At 53.4% G+C, this 18,729-nt stretch overlaps 9 protein-coding genes across 9 annotated transcripts; 3 read left to right on the top strand and 6 right to left on the bottom strand.

Moving 5' to 3' along the window:
• Nucleotides 1–504: 504 nt before the first annotated feature.
• Nucleotides 505–1,785, bottom strand: F5Z01DRAFT_14725 (uncharacterized protein). Its single transcript, XM_046257699.1, has 2 exons — nt 1,345–1,785; nt 505–1,288 (listed from the first exon to the last, which is right to left on the bottom strand). The coding sequence occupies exons 1-2, from the start codon at nt 1,545–1,547 to the stop codon at nt 730–732; spliced, it is 762 nt and encodes a 253-aa protein (XP_046122928.1). The 5' UTR covers nt 1,548–1,785; the 3' UTR covers nt 505–729.
• On the bottom strand, nt 1,786–3,653 carry F5Z01DRAFT_14731 (Set1 complex component spp1). Its single transcript, XM_046257702.1, has 2 exons — nt 2,608–3,653; nt 1,786–2,560 (listed from the first exon to the last, which is right to left on the bottom strand). Exons 1-2 carry the CDS (start codon nt 3,428–3,430, stop codon nt 2,025–2,027), a joined length of 1,359 nt encoding a protein of 452 aa, XP_046122927.1. The 5' UTR covers nt 3,431–3,653; the 3' UTR covers nt 1,786–2,024.
• A 122-nt stretch (nt 3,654–3,775) lies between these two features.
• On the top strand, nt 3,776–4,985 carry F5Z01DRAFT_641986 (SCO1/SenC-domain-containing protein). Its single transcript, XM_046262610.1, has 3 exons — nt 3,776–4,068; nt 4,124–4,333; nt 4,386–4,985. Exons 1-3 carry the CDS (start codon nt 3,793–3,795, stop codon nt 4,803–4,805), a joined length of 906 nt encoding a protein of 301 aa, XP_046122926.1. The 5' UTR covers nt 3,776–3,792; the 3' UTR covers nt 4,806–4,985.
• Nucleotide 4,986: 1 nt separating this feature from the next.
• On the bottom strand, nt 4,987–6,446 carry F5Z01DRAFT_732675 (uncharacterized protein; the record flags this gene model as incomplete). Its single annotated transcript, XM_046266726.1, has 4 exons — nt 4,987–5,062; nt 5,115–5,427; nt 5,482–5,967; nt 6,039–6,446. The coding sequence occupies 4 exons, from the start codon at nt 6,444–6,446 to the stop codon at nt 5,001–5,003; spliced, it is 1,269 nt and encodes a 422-aa protein (XP_046122925.1). The 3' UTR covers nt 4,987–5,000.
• Nucleotides 6,447–6,962: 516 nt separating this feature from the next.
• On the top strand, nt 6,963–8,679 carry F5Z01DRAFT_632084 (uncharacterized protein; the record flags this gene model as incomplete). The annotated part of the gene is made up of 3 exons (XM_046261835.1): nt 6,963–7,520; nt 7,577–7,925; nt 7,985–8,679. 3 exons carry the CDS (start codon nt 6,963–6,965, stop codon nt 8,677–8,679), a joined length of 1,602 nt encoding a protein of 533 aa, XP_046122924.1.
• A 31-nt stretch (nt 8,680–8,710) lies between these two features.
• Nucleotides 8,711–11,487, bottom strand: F5Z01DRAFT_641982 (ABC transporter transmembrane region 2-domain-containing protein). The gene is made up of 4 exons (XM_046262609.1): nt 10,610–11,487; nt 10,347–10,562; nt 9,627–10,300; nt 8,711–9,571 (listed from the first exon to the last, which is right to left on the bottom strand). Exons 1-4 carry the CDS (start codon nt 11,135–11,137, stop codon nt 8,827–8,829), a joined length of 2,163 nt encoding a protein of 720 aa, XP_046122923.1. The 5' UTR covers nt 11,138–11,487; the 3' UTR covers nt 8,711–8,826.
• An 80-nt stretch (nt 11,488–11,567) lies between these two features.
• Nucleotides 11,568–12,454, top strand: F5Z01DRAFT_641981 (diphthamide biosynthesis protein). The gene is made up of 2 exons (XM_046262608.1): nt 11,568–11,856; nt 11,905–12,454. The coding sequence occupies exons 1-2, from the start codon at nt 11,659–11,661 to the stop codon at nt 11,980–11,982; spliced, it is 276 nt and encodes a 91-aa protein (XP_046122922.1). The 5' UTR covers nt 11,568–11,658; the 3' UTR covers nt 11,983–12,454.
• Nucleotides 12,455–13,494, bottom strand: F5Z01DRAFT_641979 (uncharacterized protein). Its single transcript, XM_046262607.1, has 2 exons — nt 12,839–13,494; nt 12,455–12,779 (listed from the first exon to the last, which is right to left on the bottom strand). Exons 1-2 carry the CDS (start codon nt 13,032–13,034, stop codon nt 12,640–12,642), a joined length of 336 nt encoding a protein of 111 aa, XP_046122921.1. The 5' UTR covers nt 13,035–13,494; the 3' UTR covers nt 12,455–12,639.
• A 1,684-nt stretch (nt 13,495–15,178) lies between these two features.
• Nucleotides 15,179–18,595, bottom strand: F5Z01DRAFT_614631 (uncharacterized protein; the record flags this gene model as incomplete). The annotated part of the gene is made up of 2 exons (XM_046260824.1): nt 15,179–18,472; nt 18,524–18,595. The coding sequence occupies 2 exons, from the start codon at nt 18,593–18,595 to the stop codon at nt 15,179–15,181; spliced, it is 3,366 nt and encodes a 1,121-aa protein (XP_046122920.1).
• Between the last annotated feature and the right edge of the window lie 134 nt (nt 18,596–18,729).

Here is an 18,729-nt window from a genome sequence, read left to right as displayed (position 1 = left end):
CCATACATTCTCTTTCTTCAGCGCGTAACTGGTCCAACCACTGGCCTTTTATTGCGACTCGCGAGGACTGCATATGCACTCTTCGTGTACCAGACGCGTTTCTGTCGCAAGGATTGATTAGGATAATACGTCAGGCTCATTATGCTTCACAGAGTCATCGTCTTGTAGATTCGCATCCGACGCAAGGTCAATGGCAAATCTGTGGCATTTATAGCCTTTGTGAACTGTGAGAATTGGCCACTGGGTGCCTTCTACTCATGAAGCCACGCGGGAACAGTATTACTACTACGATGCGATTAAGTGATGGACGACAAAGAGATGAACATGACAATAATAACATTATTTCTCGCTTCTAAGCCGGAGGGCAAGTAACAAACTCCAATCCTCGTGTACATATGCGCAGCGCAACCGCAAGCCTACAGCCCAGACTCTGTCGAATGTGTCTGGCGAAGCGGCTTTAACTGGCCACAGCATCAGTGGTTCTGCATAAGGATCAGCATAGTCCTCATTGCGCTGGATGAGGTCAGTTTGTCCACGTACATTACACACGCCCTCCGGCGTTCGCTGTGCTCGGGTATCAAGCAAATCATTTTCTCTGGGGTATAGTGTCCGTCGCTTGGCTCGACAGCCGTATTATCAAGACACCAGGGCGCCCAGTCAAGATCACACTAAACGCCGCCTCTTGGACGGGCGGTCGTCTTCTTCGGACGTGGAATGGCAACTTCCCTTCTATGGAAGACGAACACGCCACTCCATTATACGTGCTATTGTCCTTGCGGCACGTAGGGCGCGCCTTTCCTGTTGCGCAATGCGTAGCTCCCTCTGCCTCGCCCGCCTCCTTTCGATAGAGGAGGTGCTGCACATGTCGCAGCACGTGCTGTCACTCGTTGCGGCGATTGTGACAGAGTCTGGATAGTCGTTGTCGTAGTCGCCGTCGCCGTCTCGGGGGCTGTCTGGTGCTGGGGATGCTGACGGTTCCGGTGATGCGGTCGGTTCCAGGGATGCTGGTGGTGATGGTGGACTCGCTGGCACGTCCACACGACGATGAGGCACGGACGACATGCGGAGACGGTTGTCGTGCTCCGCGAGGCGCGCCTCCGTAAGTGGAACGCGCGACCGATAGATTGAGTAGTCCCGTAGAAACTGATCCCTTGGGATGGGGTCTCGCAGGGTTTCTCTCTCAAAGTCCGAGCTGTCCGGGGATCCGTTGTCATTTCTCTGATCCCGGATAAAGGCTTGGCTTCTTTCATTCCCAGCGATGCTCACGCGACGTAGCTCGCCATAAGCGCTGCCGTTTGTTAGTGAATCCAGAAGATCGGTGAGCTAGCAGGGGGTGAGTCTTACATTATGTTCAGCGCGTCAGGACCGCTGGTAACGAACCGGGCAAGGGAGTGCTGGTGATTCTCCGAGTCATACAGGACTTCGGATCCACGTGTGATAACCAGGCGCCGTGCTTCCCAGATCTCCCCGTCGTCACAGCTCTCAAAGCGAACCCACGAGCCGCGGCGCGATGGATAGGGGCAATCTCGAATACGGTTGGTACTCATACTTCCCGGCAAGGGCTAAGCCAGCCACGGATAGATGGAATAAAAATCGAGGGAGGGTGATGGAGAATTGATGAATTCACCAACGCTCAGAAACAGTATGTGTATGTGAAACATCTCAGAGAAAGAGATGGCAAGTGCGAAGGGGGCCCTGCTTTTAAGGGTCCAGCAGCATGAGATAACTTAAAATTTCTGAAGCTTTCAAGTTGTGCGTCGAAAATTGAATAGACTCTGACAGTCCCCGGCTGAATAGTGGGCGTTATGGGAGCAAACGCCCTGGAATAGGACACCGTGGTGGTACGATAGTTTCTCAGCTTCGAGGCAAATTAGACCCTGGATAACATAAGATTCAGCTGATGTGAAACGTTGGGATAGGGCGAACACTAAGGTAGGCTTAACTTCGTTTGCCGCTCACAAACGCCTGAACTCCATGCCATGATTCTCCGTGGGCAAAGAAAACGCGAAACAGACGTCGGATGATCAGTCGTCGTCGTAAATGGCCTCTACCCAGTTGTTCTCAGCGAGCTTTCGTTTCCACCGCTCCTTGGCCGCATCGCGAACAACCCTCTCCTCGTCATCAATCTCGGCTGACTGGCGGACCATTTCGCGGATTTGACACTTGACACCATGCATCAGTATCTTCGCCCATTCCCGATGGGCCTTGCAAGGCCTGGCCTCACACATGCCACGCAGGTCATCGTCGTCGTCACTGTCGACGCCGCCGCTGAGACTCTTGTTCTTGAGAATCGCTTCGCCTTCAGGGGTCTTGATGAAGGCGGCGAAGGCATTGGGTGCAGTAACCGTGTCGAGCCGATGGTCGTAGCCGCAACTGTTCTTCGCGAGCCGTCCAGCCTTGACGGCCAGTCGGTGGCGCTTCATGGCTAGTTCGATCAAGGTCCTCATGTGATCACATAGTATCGTCTCCTGCGCCATACTGTACCGGGCTCTCTCCGCCCTTTGAAGGATGGCTGTCTCTTCAGCGGTCAGTATATGTGACAGGTCCTCCTTTGAGTCACCTGTACCTGTTAGTCTAGCCTTTGCGACGGGCCGCACGCCGACTTACCGTCGTTGCCGCCATCGCCGTTCGCCAGCTTGGGCACACCATCCTGAAACGGTGTCTTCACCGGCCGGAACATGCCGTCCTCGCCCACAGTCCCCATACCACTGGCCAGGAGCGCCATGAGCTCGTCCTGTGTCAATTCGTCGCTTAGTCCCGTCTTGCCTCGGCTCTTGGGCAGCCGCGACACCATTCTCTCCCACCAGCTCTGGGCGTGTTCATTCGAGCAGAATACACTGTAATCCCCATCTGCCGCCAACCTGGCTGGCTTGCGGCACCCTTTTAGCCCACACGTCTTCTTATAGAGTGATGTAAATGTATCGGTCGTGCACCTCGGACAGATAAATTTCTCGATGAGTGTCTCCCCGACCTCCTTGGACAGGTTGATGCACTCGCCGTGAAACCAATCCTCGCACTTCTCGCAGCAGATCATCCATCGATGGTCGTCCTTTCCCTTGCAGATACAGTAGGTGTTATCATCTGATATGTCATCGTCGGAGCCGTCTTCCATCTCTGCTTGTGACCCTTCCTCCGCGAGTGCGTCCTCCGCCTTGACTCTCTTGGCGGATTTCTTGGGTGGTCCCGAAGGTTTCGGCCGCTTGACCGGCTTTTGTGTGACTTTTGCTGTGCCTTTCTTCTTGGAAGGCTGTGCGCCGTTGGTCGCCACCATGTCTTCTGCCGAAGGTGTCGGTACAATGTGTGATTTTGAGTCTGTAGCCGGCGTCGAGTCGGCGATGAAAGGCTGCGGCGACGCGGCCGGTGTGTTTTCGCTCTTGACGTGTGCGTCTATGAGCTCAAAGCGAGCTTGCTCACCGTTTGTTGAATCCATAGCTCACATGTGCAGTCTGTGGGATGATGCGTAAAGCAGAGTCTTTGGAGATGCTTGATGACTGGATCGTGAGGGGCCGAGAAGCCCGGCCACTCGTTCGATTCAAAAGAAGTTATTTAAAATCTGAGAAATAATCTCCAGAATGTCTCATAGGGATGGAACGACGATAATACTGTGCTTGGCGCGTTGATCTTGACGCGTTCAAGGTGAAGTAACCTCATTCTTTGAGTTAAGGTGAGTGAGATGACTAAGTCGTCTGGTAAGCCTACCCGGTACCAGTCACGACACCAGCCCAGCGGGAAAGAGTGGGTCCACTAGCGCTCTGCATTACCAATTCTGGCTCGACATCATCTCGCGGGTCTATGACAGCTTTTTCAACCTTTGGCCAGCACTACGCAAGTACGTACTGCCAACACACAATGTCGAACGCGGTCGTTTCGTCCACAAAGGCCATGTCAGCCGTGGCTGCGCGCTTCTCGGCGCGGCAGTGCCAGCGCTGCTACGCGAGCAGCGCCCTGCAGCCCAAGCAAATTCGCCCGACGGTTCCCGGCGCGCCGATGCAATCACGACAGCCCGTCATGCAGAAGAGATGGAAATACAAGACGGTCGAGGAAGCGAAGAGTCGGTACAGCACTGGGGTAGGTCGACGGGTCCCGCGCCGCCCATAAGTCAGAGTTGCTAACGGAAGGATAGCCGTTCTCGTGGAAAGCTGGCTTGCTCTTTGTCGGTACATGCGCTGGCCTGATGTGGTATTTTGAATTCGAGAAGGAGCGCATGCAAAGGAAGCGAATCGCCGATGCATCCAAGGGCATGGGTAGACCCAAGGTTGGCGGACCATTCGAGCTTCTGGACCAGAATGGCAAGACGTTCACTAGCGAGATGATGAAGGGCAAGCACTCTTTGGTGAGTCCGCGTACAACATCACGATGGAGAGGAAATCAAACTAACAGAGCAGGTCTACTTTGGATTCACGCGCTGCCCCGATATCTGCCCCGAGGAGCTCGACAAGATGGCCCGCATGCTAGACATTGTCAAGGAGAAGGCCCCCGAGTCCAACCTCCTGCCCATCTTCATCACCTGCGATCCCGAGCGTGACGACCCCAAGGCTCTAAAGGCCTATCTCGAGGAGTTCCACCCTGATATGGTCGGCCTGACTGGCACGTACGACCAAATCAAGGATTTGTGCAAGAAGTACCGTGTGTACTTTAGCACGCCTCAGAACGTCAAGCCTGGACAAGACTACCTCGTGGATCACAGCATTTACTTTTACTTGATGGATCCCGAAGGTGACTTTGTTGAGGCGCTTGGAAGGCAGCACTCTCCTGACGAAGGGGCCAGGATGATCCTTGACCACATGAAGGACTGGAAGCCATAAAGCGGTGCGGCTGGGACGATTGTATATCATGTATAGTATGGGCTTGCGAAGTCAATCATGTACACTGTACCATCATATTGTATTCGTACGTATCCCCAGAAGCCAACGGAATTACACAAGTCCCCTCAGTCGTATTCGACTATGACGAACCGACTTTCACGAACCATGTCCTACGATCGATGCCACACAGTAACTTTAGATTACCCTGCTTTTGATGCCTCGCTCGTAGCCGAGGAAAGTTGGACCGTACCGAGTGTCTTGGAGCTGATCAGTTTGTAAGAACATCACTTTTGCGTGGGTCAGACTAACCGTTGCACCGTATCGAACACGACACTCCTTCTCGTTGAAAGGTGACTTCGATCTTCACGTCGAACTCATAGTACCACTGCCTGTCGGCCCCGTGGACCCGGGGAAGTTCTGATTCGGGCACCGCACTCAGGTCTGCAGAGACTGTGCCCAAAGCAGCCATATGATCATCAATCTCCAAGCTCCGAGAAGCTAATTCACGGCCAGCGTTGTCATAGAGAATCGCATATTCGAGGGCTTTTGGCCTCCCGCTCTGACCGAGGTGTCTTTGCCAAAACTCGATAGATCGTGTCTCGTTCTCGGCCACTGTGTCGCCCTATGGAGAAAATCAGATCAAGTCAACACGTCGCAATAACAACATGAAAGTCACCTTCTTGACGAACCAAGACATCAACTCAATGCCAATATCCCCGCTCACTGTGGAGCGACACTTGCTGCGTGACAAGTGTCCGTGGAGGGCTTCAATGTATTTCTCACAAATGCAGATGCCATAGCTCGTCTCGAACCTCGGTGACTTGGCTGCGACGCTGGCCGACTCCAGAGGAGAAGCCATTGGCATGATTCGTACAGGCATGTAAGCTGCAGGCCGCAAAGCGGCCTGAAGACAAGTCGTCAGATAAGTGCAGCGGAAAAAGGGGCCGATCGGTATGACTGCCCACACTGATCTCTCGCGGTTGCAGACGCTGCCCTTCAAGAAGCAAATGGTCTCCTCGACGACAGGGTCCAGAATGATTCGAACCTCTCTCGCCGTTAGGGCGTCCCAGATGATCTCGACTCCCTGCCTCGACTGAGTCTTGATTGGCAAGTAGGTCGCCACTTCAGGGTCGTCCAAGCGATTGTCAAAGTCGTATTTGATCTGCCTCCTCTGTCAGCCAAACCGTGTTCGTGGAGCATTGTTGTACTTCAACAAAGGGATCGACATCAAACCTTTGATTTGAAGTGCACCAACGCCAATTCGATGGCCTCTTTGTTGAGGATGCCCAAACTGCTGTACTTTGTGTCGAGAAATCGCACAAAGCTCTCATCGAGAGCATCCGCGCCCCAAGCAACATGGACATTGTCTTTCTCTCCGACTTGTTCCAGATAGACAACCGTGCCTACCGATCTGGCGACAGAGTATTCGATGATCCTCATCGAGGCATCTTCTGAAATCACAACGAGAATGACATCGTCGGCAGACACACCGGGGCTGATTGTGCTGTGTGCAAACCTCAGCTTCGCATCCCTGTAGTGTGAAACTCTGACAACCTGGTCCTCATCTACTCCTGCTTCAATCGTGACAAGAGGAATAATAGGCTGGGCATTGTCAGTTATCTGCTGGCGAGACCGCTCCATTGTAGTCGCTGAAGATGGATCGAGTGCCTCCATTTGAGGCCTTGCTTCCTCAGCTAGTCTCCTTTCCTTTATCGACAATTGCAGAGTCCTTGTCATTCTGTAGGCTTGTTCGAGAGCGCCGCAGGAAGCACAAAGGGGTGGTGACGAGGGCCTCCTTTGTGGGCAAACGACAATGGTGAAAGGGGCGGGCGACAAACAAAGCAAACGCGGCCGAGCTTTTGCAACAAGAATACGCCCGCCACTGTCCGTTGATTAGCATAATGAGGAGAGACGCCCTGAAAGCAAGAACGGACCGTATCAAGTCTTGAATCACCGACAGAGCGTTTGCTTGCATAACGAGCCACAGACACGCCGCCGCGAACAACAGCGAAAGAGTGAACCATGCCTGGTCGTACCGTCGCGGATACTCGCGCTTTGTCGCATTCATAAAGCCGACTTGGAACGTATCTCTGCGCGTTAGTACTGGTCTTGCAGACAGATCAACACCAGCTAACTTGTTTCATGACTTTACACAGCATGTCTACCCGTCCCGACGCCCAGGAATCAAGAAACCCCGGAACACATCTCTCTACCACAAGCCATTCATTAGCGCCCGCTGTTTCGTCTATGCCAGAGTCCAATGAGTCCCCGGAGGGCGATTCGAGAGTTTCATACCCGGACCTCTCCCGCCGTCGGGACGAGGTTCGTTCCAGTCCGAATACTTCAGTTGGAGATGCTTGCATATACTGTCCGAACGACGACTGTACATCGCTCACACCGTGTTGTGACGCTTTCGGTGAATGCGAGCTCAGGTATGTTGCGACAAAAGCGAAAAAGTCGGTGAATTCCAACGACAAGGAGAAAAGCAAGAGCAGTCCGGCGCTCCCTGATGACCCGAAACGCCATGAGGACTGCTCAGAAAAGCTGTTACATCGGCTCTGCGACGTTCTGTGTGGCTTTCAGAGAATCAAACTGCCATCGGTTCAGTCGTCAAGCCGGGACAAGTCAGTCGGTCATGTTCCTGGCTCAGACGTCGAAGATGAAGAAGATGGCGACCCATTCCCGGAAACCCTTTCTACAAAGACGGTGCAAAGTGTAAGTTATAGTCTGAACTGATGTCTACACCAAGAAGCTAACAGTTTAACTTGCAGATGGTCCAGCGAATTAATATCGGCATAGAGAAAATCACAAAACAGCTCCTGCAAGGCTGGTATCCTGCCAATAGCACAGACCGACGTTTTTACGAATTCCTCCACGAGAACTTTCTCGAGACGAGTGAAAAGCAGGGAAGCGGATTGGAAGGCATGTGCGAGGCTCTTGAGATATTTCCAGACCTGGCTCTAGCGTCTTCCTTCGTCGGCGCGGATCAAGAAATCATCGCCTCGCTCATCTGGCGAGCCATCATCAGCGTCGTCTTCACGGATGACTTGGCGGACTTGCTCCAGGACGAGCTTGACTTCATGAAGTTTGTAAGGAAATCAATGCAATGGGATCAGCGAGGTACGTAGGCCCCGTCAGCCCCCCTTTTTCCAATAGTGTGTTGCTAATTTGGCTGGCAGACTCTACTACTATCCGCGAGTGGACATTCCAAGCCGTACGAGCTATAGCTCTATCGAACGAGTTTGAAGCAAGACAAGAAAAGCGGCTTGAAGATTTAAGCCAGGCACTTGCTCGACAATTCCGGTTTCTGCTACACCGATGGAATCCCAAGAAAAAGTGTAGCATACTACCCTTTGCCGAGATGCTCAAGACGGAATGTCTTGAACCAGCCTTTCAGTTGCACTTCAGGGGCATCATCAGCCGAAGCTCCGTCAGACTAGAGCTCAACGCGTTCCTGGAATATGACTTCTACCAGAACATTGTCGCGAGCAGCCATTTTTACGACAACGTGGACGACATGCTGTGTCTAGACGCATGTGCACAGTGGACTCCGTGGTCACGACCCCAGCGAGACCGACATGAGGCCAGCCACCCTCTGGTCAAGAAAAAGCTATTCAACATTTGCGCCATGTGTCCCAAGGTCTCAATCGAGAGATATGACCCTATGACAGGCCGCACTGAATCGGAGGTTGCTTGTCCCCAGGTCCATGTCATTGGGTGGGACGTGAAGAACTTGGGGGGCGAAAACTACTATAAGCAAGTGGCTCCCAATCTGATGCAGCTGGCTTTGGATTGGAGGGAGAATCAGCTCAGGAGATGTAAAGATCGGAGACGTGCCAGACGCTACCTGGGAAGAGGGAGACGATATGTATAATCGGCCTGAAAGTAAGCCCATGTAATAATCCACTTCAATTTTGGGAAACTAGCTACGAGCATGACTTGAAAGTGTCATGCAACTCTTCAAGCACGGCCATGAGAAGATTTATGTTGCAATAAGTTATCTTCACTACGGTTTGCGCCCTCAGGCGACTTCTACAGCTCGGGCTTCCTCCAATTCAGCCATCCGCCTCTCCAGTTCAGGCACTTGCCTCAGCTTGACCTCTAAATCTTCCCTCTCATCCTCGAGTTGAAGGCGCTTGTCAGCGTCCAACTTGGTAAACACGTAGTTCCCCTGACCATCGAATTGCAGAATGTGTGTGTGGTACTTCCACAGACTGCGGCGGTGGCTGACCGTCATCAGAGTGATCCCCAGTGCCTTGGCGTTGTCGTACATGGCCTTCTCGGTGTCCAGGGTGACACTGCTGGTGCACTCGTCAAGAATCGCGTAGCGCGGGCGGTGGTAGAATAGACGGGCCATGGCGACGCGTTGCTGGAGACCACCAGAGAGAACGTCTCGCCATTCAGCCTCGGCATCCCAGCCCTCGTCGTACAGCTCCACGAGGTGTTCCAGACCGAGTAGCTTCAGCATGGACAGCAGATCAGCATCGGTAACGCCACGAGAGCGCATCTGGCGCAGAGAGTCCGGATATATAATTTGCTGGCGCAAAGATCCCCGCGACAGATAGGGGCGCTGGGGGATGTAGAAGATCGCACTGAAAGGTGGCTTGTACACCGTTCCGCCATAGACTGGCCACAGACCACCGAGGATACGGAACAGCGATGACTTGCCGCAGCCGTTGGGGCCAACGATGAGAAGATGATCGCCTTGCTTGAGAGAGAAGGACAGGGCTTTCACGAGAACGTCGCCGTTGGGCGAAATGATTGGTCTGCAATGCGGTCAGTGATCAAAAGCACTAGAGTCCTAGAGCATGTGAAACTTACACATCAATAAAAGTAATGTCGCTGCTCTCGTGGATGGTCCCGCGCCCCTTCAACACGGCTTCGTTCCCTTCGACGCTGGAGGCCGAGACCAATTTCTTCTCAAAGTGGCCAGACTGAATGTCGTCCATGACGTCCAACAAGGAGGCGACTCGCGACGTGTAGCCAGCCAGCTCCATAATCTCACGGTAGGAGAACATGACTCTGCCAAAGGCATCCGATGCCGACAGCAACATGCGTCTGTTCGTGACGAACGATTCGGTGCGATCGCCCATATTCATCGCCACCTGCCCTGGGATCTTGACGAATACTGGGACGCTGCAGAGCACCAGGCCAAGCGCGCCCCAGAAGTACTTAATGACAAAGTCCTCCATGAACCCGTGGTAGAATCGTCGTCGCAGGATGTAGTTGACATGTTTGATCAGCGTGAAGTAGCCCTTGTCGAGTGTGTCCTTCTCGGCCGTATGTCCACCGTACAGCGCGACTTCCTCGCTGTGGTCGATCAACCGCGAATGCTGGAATCGGAACTCGCCTTCAAGTCTCGCTTCGTCGGCCACGTATTTGCCGAATGGGGGTGTAAGTGCCCGCATGACATTGGCAGATAGTTGTACGAGCAGCGTCATGAAGATGACACCCTCTCCTCCCACGCTCTTGGAAAGGGAGTATGTGTAGATAGTCTACTTTGGTAAGTCAAAAGCAAGCAACCGGAGGAAGCCTACACACCATGTCAAGAAATGGCTTGGCGAGGTTGCTGTAAAGTTCTGCCAAACTGTTGGAAAACTTGAAAACGTCTACTGCAATCAACTGATCGGGGTTCTTTATTCGGTCGTCCAACGCCGAAATCCCGTAGAAAGTGAGTTGCGAGAGATATTTGTCGTGGATATGTTGGGTGAGGCGCGTCCTGTATTTGAGCGAGAGCTCTGCTTGATGATATGAAAGCTGTGACCAGTCAGTGCAAGGTCAGCGATCGCGTCTGTTAGACTAACCATGGAGTTCGTGAATGTCGCCGGTACGGCAATAATCATCCACCAGACAATCCGCTTTAGAAACTCTTTGCCACGGCCCTTGACCAGCGCCTTGACGATCGCACCATCCATCTCAGCCACGCGAACACTAATCAGCGTCCTCAACACCAAGAAGAAGGTATGGCTCGTGATCAATCTGGCTTCTTTCGACCGCCAACCAGGTACCAAGATCTTCAGCAATCGGAGAAGCGAGCGAAAGAACTCCCTGTTGAGCTCGACTTTCTTCCTCGGCTTCCCGTCATCCTTCTCGTTCGAGTCGGTGGACGATGTGACGCCTCGCCGCGCTTCCCGCTGCGCAGCATCGCGTGCCGATGCAGCCTTCTGTTCGGACACGGCATGGCGAATGCGGTTTGCGAGGGCGATGAACAAGGTAATCCAGACGGCTCGTGATATGCGCGTTCGGTTCGATACGTAGAGACTGGTCAGGCGGGACACGATGGTTCGAAGTGTCCGTTCCGGAGGAATGGGGATCTTGGACTGAGCTGCCATTCTCGAAATGGTGCGTCCCTAGACGACGTGATGGTTCTTGAAAAGGTGCAGCAATTGACCTTGACTCGGAGTGACTATGTCGTCTGTGACGACATGGCACTGTCGGAGGAAGACACGCGCGCAAGAAAGTGTTCTGAAAGCAACAAACAATAAACACAATTCAGGAACTGAGGTGCACGTGGTCGCATGAAGTGTCTTCAGATGTCGCAGAGGTCCCGAGTCAGCAACGTTGGAGAAGCAATTGCTCGGTCCATCATGGGGTTGGTTGCGCTGCTAAGGTCCTCGGTATAATCACAAGGGCGGCCCCCGGATTTGCGAACGGCAACCGTCCCCACGCGGTAGCTCGACATGTGATCCCAGCCACACGTTGCGCCACAGACTTGTCTCCCACTGCTCAGCCACATCTGTGGGGTAAATTTTCGTCGCGGGACATCGTCGCGGTCATATCCAAAGAATTTCTGTCCTTCGCCATCGCATAGTGTATTACCTCCCAGATCGGTCCACCCACTCACTCTATCATCATGTCCGACGACGAGAACCTCTCCATCTACGATGAAATCGAAATCGAGGATATGACCTTTGACGAGGCGCTGCAGATGTACCACTACCCGTGTCCCTGTGGCGATCGATTCCAGATCCAACTCGACGACCTCCGCGACGAAGAAGATATTGCCGTCTGCCCGAGCTGCAGCCTGATGATCCGCGTCATCTTCGACTTGGTATGCCAGCACTGAACCTGTTCTGTAGGCGAAGCTAACCACCTACAGGATGACCTCCCTAAGCCTCCGCCGTCTGGCGATTCGGGGTCCCAGATTCCCATCGCCGCCCGAGAACATCGAGAATAAGATACACCTCCAAGACAACATGTGATGCTCAGCACAGCGGAAATCTCCGCTCAGGGCATCACTTCACGCTTCGCTTTGCGCGCGATTCCCATATTCAGGTTCGCACTGCGCCCTTGACCTGTGCTACACATGTGTACACCCGTACACGATAGTATTCCCACAGGGCTAGAGCAGCGAATTTTGCCAAGGACTTGGTCAGACTTCCTAGCCTGTTGATGCGGTCGGGCGTTCGGCGCTGCGAGATGTCTGTTGGGTCTAGTTGAGGGCACAGAAGACCGGCTGCTGTTCGGCAAGGTCGCACACTCCCGATCGCAGAGACCTAAAGGATGTCTTATCAGTGTGTCTGAGGGACATGTCTGGCGTTGCGTGGCCTGCATCATGCGGCTACGGAAATCACACACTTGACACGGAATAGAGCAGATAACATGTATCCATTCGGTAGTTGAAACATTTATCATTACCATCGAAAGCATTAGCAATGTGCTCGCTGATGCCTCATTAACGACGCTGTTCTCCAAAAATGTACCTTTGAAACGCCTGAACCCCGCTACCTGGTATCTAGAATGCGTGGCAACCGTGCCATGAAATAACGCCCCTCGTATGCGAATGTATCCTCTGGCGCGACGAATACTCAAACGTCGTGCTCAGCTCACAAGGCTATAAAAGCACTAGGCCAACGATGAAAAAGCCTAACAAGCCAGCCATTGAGCTCTTCATTGGCTGAGAGAAGGCGCCCATATCAGGTATGGATGGGAGCCCTGATCCTGTAGGTGCCGCAATGGTTGTTGTCGAGATGCCTATACGAACTTAGTGAAAGGTTCTGTACACACGTGGTTTTGTAAAGATAAGATCTTACCAGTAACATTGATGACACCTGCGGTCGGGTGGGCAGGAATGTCTGTCGAGTTGCCGGGTACGGCATGTCTGACATGCGTTGTGAGCGGCTCGTATTCCTCCACCGCTACGGTCGTCTCGACCCCTTGGGCAGGCACAAGTGTATTGGCCTGGACAGCAATGGCGCTGGATATGGCGAGAATGTGAGAGGGGCGCATTTTGAGAGAGGGCTTCCTTCGTATTGAACGCTGGCGGCGACTTGTGTTCTGAGGTGTGTGAGTGTTTGGTGATACTCAACACAAACAGTAGGTTTAGTCGAGTGATAGAGGCGAAGATGTATGTCGAGCACACAGGTGCTGAGTCGCCAGTGATTAATTATTGTGTAATAGTTAGGCTGATGATGTTGCTGTTCTGCGATTTGTGTGTTGTTATTATGGCCGCACAGCAGCTGTTGACGCAGGTTTCGACGGGTCCGGGTCCGGATGTTGATATACCAACTCTGCAAAGCAACAAACGAGGCAGCGCGATACCAGCAGATGCTGTGACGTCCTGCGGCACTTTTTCTGACACTCACTCGTCCGCAAGTTGGCAAATATGGAGGAGAGACCGGGATCAGTGAAGAAAAACAAGAACCAGGTCAAGGAATCCGGCTCTCATTGTAACCATCAAACCCACGGGGGCGCATGGACGGAGGAGGCTAGGAGCGCGATTAAGCCTGCCCACATCTGGGTCTCGACTGGCAAGCACTAACACAGACCCCTGAACACTTGTTGGGCCTGGCCCACCGAACCATCGACATGGAGCACGGCTGCACGGCCTGCACCGGGCCACTGAACGGCTGTTGCTCTCAACTTTCCCAACTGGCCCTCCCTCAAATTTCGGCGCTACCAGTACCTTCCTGTCAGTCGTGCAGCGCCCTCCATTGGCCGCCAGTTTGGGATCTCCGATGACTGGATGTTCACAACCTCAGCATGATAGCCAAAACCCAATTCGCAGTAGCTGTCAGAATGCCATCATGCTAGCTTCGCAGCGCGAGTGCAGCAGCCCGCGCTACTGTTCTATCATGCATGCAGCGTCTTCTTGGTTAATGGGTAAGGTAGACTGCTTGGCAATGGCGGGCCGACACTGGCTAAAGCCTGCGAATTCCGCCTGCATCGCCGATGCTGGTGGTGGTGTGGACCTGCCAACCACGAGAGAAGCCAGCGGCCCAGCAATGGCTAACTCTCCGTGTGGCTTTTCGCCATGATGGCTTGGCCTGATTAGGGGGAGGCAAGAACTCGAAAAGTTATTTTCCCGCTCTGCAAACTTGGATAGGTACAGACCACCACAAGAGCTCCTGCAGGCTGCATTGGCTTGGCGAGCGCCGAGAACAGTGAGATATTGAGTGCAGATTTCTCCTCCTTGCAGGCGATAGTAACCCAATTGCATGGCATTGTGGTGAAGCCAAATGACTGCTCGTCCGAATTAGAGAGACACGTCCAGAAGAGAATGGAAAAGGGGATCATCACGGGCTGGCATTAATAATAACGTCTTTCCCACCTGAGAACTTGAGTGAGTGCAATGAGTCCCCCTCTTTCCCTGAACCTCCTCTTCCCCAATCAGTGTCACCAGTGTGGGTTGGCTTGCGCGGCAGATTGCCTCGTCAATGTCAAAAAGTTCGACCAAACACGGGCGTGGGGGTGTGTTTCACGATGTTCACGAGTCACGTGTTAATAAAGTCATACTATCGTATCAATAAGTACCTTAATAATACTCCTGTCAAAATGAGTCTGCAAACTACAGAAATCTGACAGCAGCAACAATTGATTTGGCTATGTATTCCAAGTTCTAGCTCTTCTGAGAAGCTCAAGCTCAATATTTTGGTATCAGCTTCTTATCTTGCGCGGGGAGCTATCCCTGTTCGTCGATGCACAAGGGTTGATATGCCGTGCATGCTTCCTTTCTTGTTCAGTCGCGAAGTGACGTAGTGCGATGCAGCACCTTTAGAGCCGCGTCAGCCGCGCGACGCGTAAAGGATCATGGATGCAAGGCTACCAGACGGTTCAGACCTTGCTTGTTACCGAATGCCCCTAATGACGTTGAGGGCTTTCTGAATGTCTGGTTGGCTATCTGGAAGAGATCCATTAGCAACGTCGTTCTGGACACTCATGTAGTCGCAGACTGGACTCATCACCAATTGCTTAAGCTTGCAATCAGACAAGACACACGGCATCGCGAGGGAATACAGTACCCGTAAAGCAGACTCATTTTTTTTACTCGGTCTAGAACGGCCAATCGCAGCCATTTTCCATCGAGGTCATAGTTGTATACACAAAGGCTATCTTTTACGCATCTACCAAACATGCCATCATCTATCTCTACTCTATGCCTGGACATTCTCAAAGAAGAACGTTGGGTGGCCGGGGCGCGCATTCTCCGCCAAGGGCACCGTGACTTCCACCTCCTGGCCAGTGGCCGCGTTGACTCCCTTCTTCCCACTCTCGCCGACTTCCAGAATATCGCAAGCTGTCAGACCCGAGGTCCTCTCCAGGCCAGGCACCATCTGCAGCAGTGTCTCCTTCTCGTCGAACCCTAGCTTCTGTGCCAGGACAACGTCCGCTGGTTCACCGCTCTGCAGCCTCTTCTTGAGGCCCTGCACGTAGGGCATGGCCTTCTTCATCTCGCCCATCTTACCAATCTTGGCACCCAGCTCCTTGTCGTTGATCGACTGCGTGGCGGGATCCCACATCTCCTTGAGCAGGTCAATGTACTTGGCCTGCCACGACGGCCAGGTGGTGGTCATGAAAACGGTAAGCTTCCTGGGCTTGCGGGGATCGAACGAGGTCTCCTTGCCCTTGGCCTTCTTCTTCAACTGCTGCCCTTCGGCGGAGGTGACGCTGGAGGCGGTGTTACGAACGTAATCGCGCTTGGTCGATAGCGTCGCGTCAACGTCGGGGAGCACCGGGAAGCGAGCCCGGTGAATAGTCTCTGGCTTCTTGAGGACCTCTAGCCACATGTATTCGGCCCAGTGAGGAGCAACGACAGCCAACAATAGGGTCTGCAGCTCAACGTAACGCAGGACGAGATCCTTGTGCATCTCAATGCCACCGGCTGCGCAAGCCTCGCGGTAAAAGTCACGAGCGCTGATGAGCTCGTACAGAGCAGCCTTGAGGGCAAGCTTGTAGTTGGTGGCAGTGTATTGCTCAACGGCTTCGCGGCCAATGGCATTCATGTCGTTCTGGAAGAGGGCATCTTGGAAGCTGTTGAGCTCTCCGGAGCGACGCTGGTCCTGGTCCCTAACCTGCTCCTCGCACCACTCGCGGAGGTTGAACAGACGCAGAATGTTGTTATCGGCAACATCCTCCTCAAAGTTGGCGTCATTCGAGCCGTCGCCGGCGTCGGCCAGGGCGATACGCGAAGCATCAGCACCATACTTGGCAGTCATCTCGTGCAGCGTCATGAAGTTACCGGTACTCTTGCTCATCTTTTCGCCGTTGAGCATGAGATGACCGTTGGTGCGAACACTCCTGGGCCAGTACTCGGGCGGGAATATGGCCAGGTGCACGTAGAGGAAGAAGGTCAAGTGGTTAGGGATGAGATCCTTGCCCGATGTTCGCAGGTCGAGGGGGTAGAAGTACTCGAACTCGCGGCGCATGCTCTCCAGAGTCTCCTTGGGGATCTTGGACTCGCTGAGAATCTTGTCGTCGAGATCCTTGCGGCAGAACACGTAATCCCAGACTTCGTCGGTCATCTGTTCGGGGCCAACGTTACCAAGACCCTTCTCACGGCCGAAGATGTCCTTGTGAAGGTAGTGAGCGATCGTGTAGTAGGCCATGTAGATGGTCGAGTCACTCAGACTCTCCACGAGGAACTGCGGATCCCAGGGCAACTTGGACCCAAGGCCAAAGGAGCGAGCACACGCCCACTGGTTGAGCCAGTTCAAGGACCCCTCGAACATGTTCTTGGTCTCGACGTAGTAGGTGTCCATGCCCTTGCCATCCTTATTCTCAACCCACTTGAGGGCAGTCTGCTTCCATGACTCCTCGCCGTAGTCAAGGTACCACTGGTCCATGAGAGACACGATGCACTCGTCTGCGGAACGGGAGACAACCTTGCGTTCAGGCTCAGAGTATACAAATGCCTCTTCAGCCTCGATGAGCTGCTTCCTGACCTTGGGCTTGGCGGTCTCAACCTTTTCACCCTTGAATTCACCAATGACCATGGTTCCCTGGTAAAAGCCCTCCTTGTAGGCGAGCTCCTTGGCCTCTTCTAGCTGCTTGGTGTCTTTGGGCGACGAGATCTTGAGCTTCTTGACAAGAAATTCGGCGCACTTGTCGCCGTATGAGGGAGTGTTGATGATAGCAGGAATCTCGAGCTCCGCCCACTCCTTCTGAATACCATAGTATTCAGCCTTCTTCGCAAGGTCCATGATGGTAGCGTAGTCATCAGGGCTGTCTGAGGGCACCGAAGTAACGACACCAGTACCCTTTGTGGGCAGTACAGTCTCCATGGGGAGGACTCGAACACCCTCCTTGTGGATCGAGAGAGGGGCATTCACCAAGGTGCCTACGAGATCGGCACCCTGAATTTCAGCAACTTGTTCAATGTTTCCCTCCTTGGCGAACACGCCTTGGTACGCCATGTTGCGGGCAGCCCGGTTGGTGATCACAAAGTAATCGTTGTCGTTAACTTTGAAAACTCCGTAGTTGATCTTGGGACCGACGAAGCAGCAGGTCTGGCCGTACATCGTTTCCGGGCGTAGCGTGGCGGGAACCAGGTAGAAGTTGGCGCCCTCGAGCTTGAGGCCGTTGATGATCTCCCCAGCTTTGTCTGCCCATGTCTTGACTTTGAGCTTCAGGGCTGTGTACTCTTGAGGACCAACGCCTTCACCTTCTGCGCGGTCGTGGTCCATGCACGGCTGGCCATCCTTGATCGAGTAGATGGTGTATCGCTTTCCGAACTTGATCTTTTCGAGTTCCTTCAGACGGTTCATTTGCCATCGGACAAACGCATCGTAGTAGGGGTTCGCGTCGGTCGTCACGAAAGATCGTCTCCAATCCACTCGGCATCCAAAGTTGGTGAGGTCGCGTATCGTCAGGGGTGGGAAGTGCTTCAGCCAGTGCTGAGGGTCAGCGAAGAGATGAATATCTTCTGTCGGTACACCGACCGCCTGCATGATCTGGAACTGGTACTGCATCTTCACCTGCTTGGCCGCGGCCTTGCCTTTCTTCGCTGTGAACTTGGTGACATCCTCTCTCTTCGCCTGCTCCGGCTTATTCTCTTCGATAACAGCCTCGGTGGGTGCCTTGTAGCCCGAAAAGTCCTTGCCGAACATCTTGACCTCGTTCACTAGCTTATCTGCGCATGCCTTGATGGGCATGCCGGTGCAGTGGAAACCCATGGGGAACAGAGCGCGCTTGCCCTGCATGGCAGCAACACCAGCGCCAAACTCGACTTTGCTGACGGAGAACGAGTGACCTGCGTGCAGAGTGCCATTCATGTATGGGTAGGCCATGGTTCCAAACCACTTGGGCTCTTTTTCGCGAAGCTCGGCGGCAGAAATCGAGTGCAGGGGCACTTCAGTTGTCGTTGGCGCATTGGCCTGGAAGATGCCTTCTTCTTGCCATTTCGCTTGGTACTTCTTCTCGATGGCGATTAGAGTATCGCGCTTCTCGGTCTGGTAGGCGTGAGCCGATAAATCTTCGCAAAAAACAAATCCAGTACTTACACCTTTGAGCTCCTTGGTCTTGGAGATGTGCAGGTTCTCCAGAGCCTCGGGGACAGCACTTGTCGTAGCCATCTTGAACGTGATTCGTGCGGTAACTCAGAGAACGCACGTAAGGTTCGAAAGGTTACCGGAGCCAGAACCAAGGATGACTTGACTGATGGACTCCCTTGGAAGAAAATCTGAGTCACGAGAGAGGTCCTTCACAA

The sequence above is a fragment of the Emericellopsis atlantica genome, assembly GCF_019669845.1.
Source record: "Emericellopsis atlantica unplaced genomic scaffold F5Z01scaffold_1, whole genome shotgun sequence".
NCBI lineage: Eukaryota > Fungi > Ascomycota > Sordariomycetes > Hypocreales > Bionectriaceae > Emericellopsis > Emericellopsis atlantica.
The sequence above is the reverse complement of the archived record's forward strand: the minus strand, read 5'-3'. Positions and strand labels throughout refer to the sequence as shown.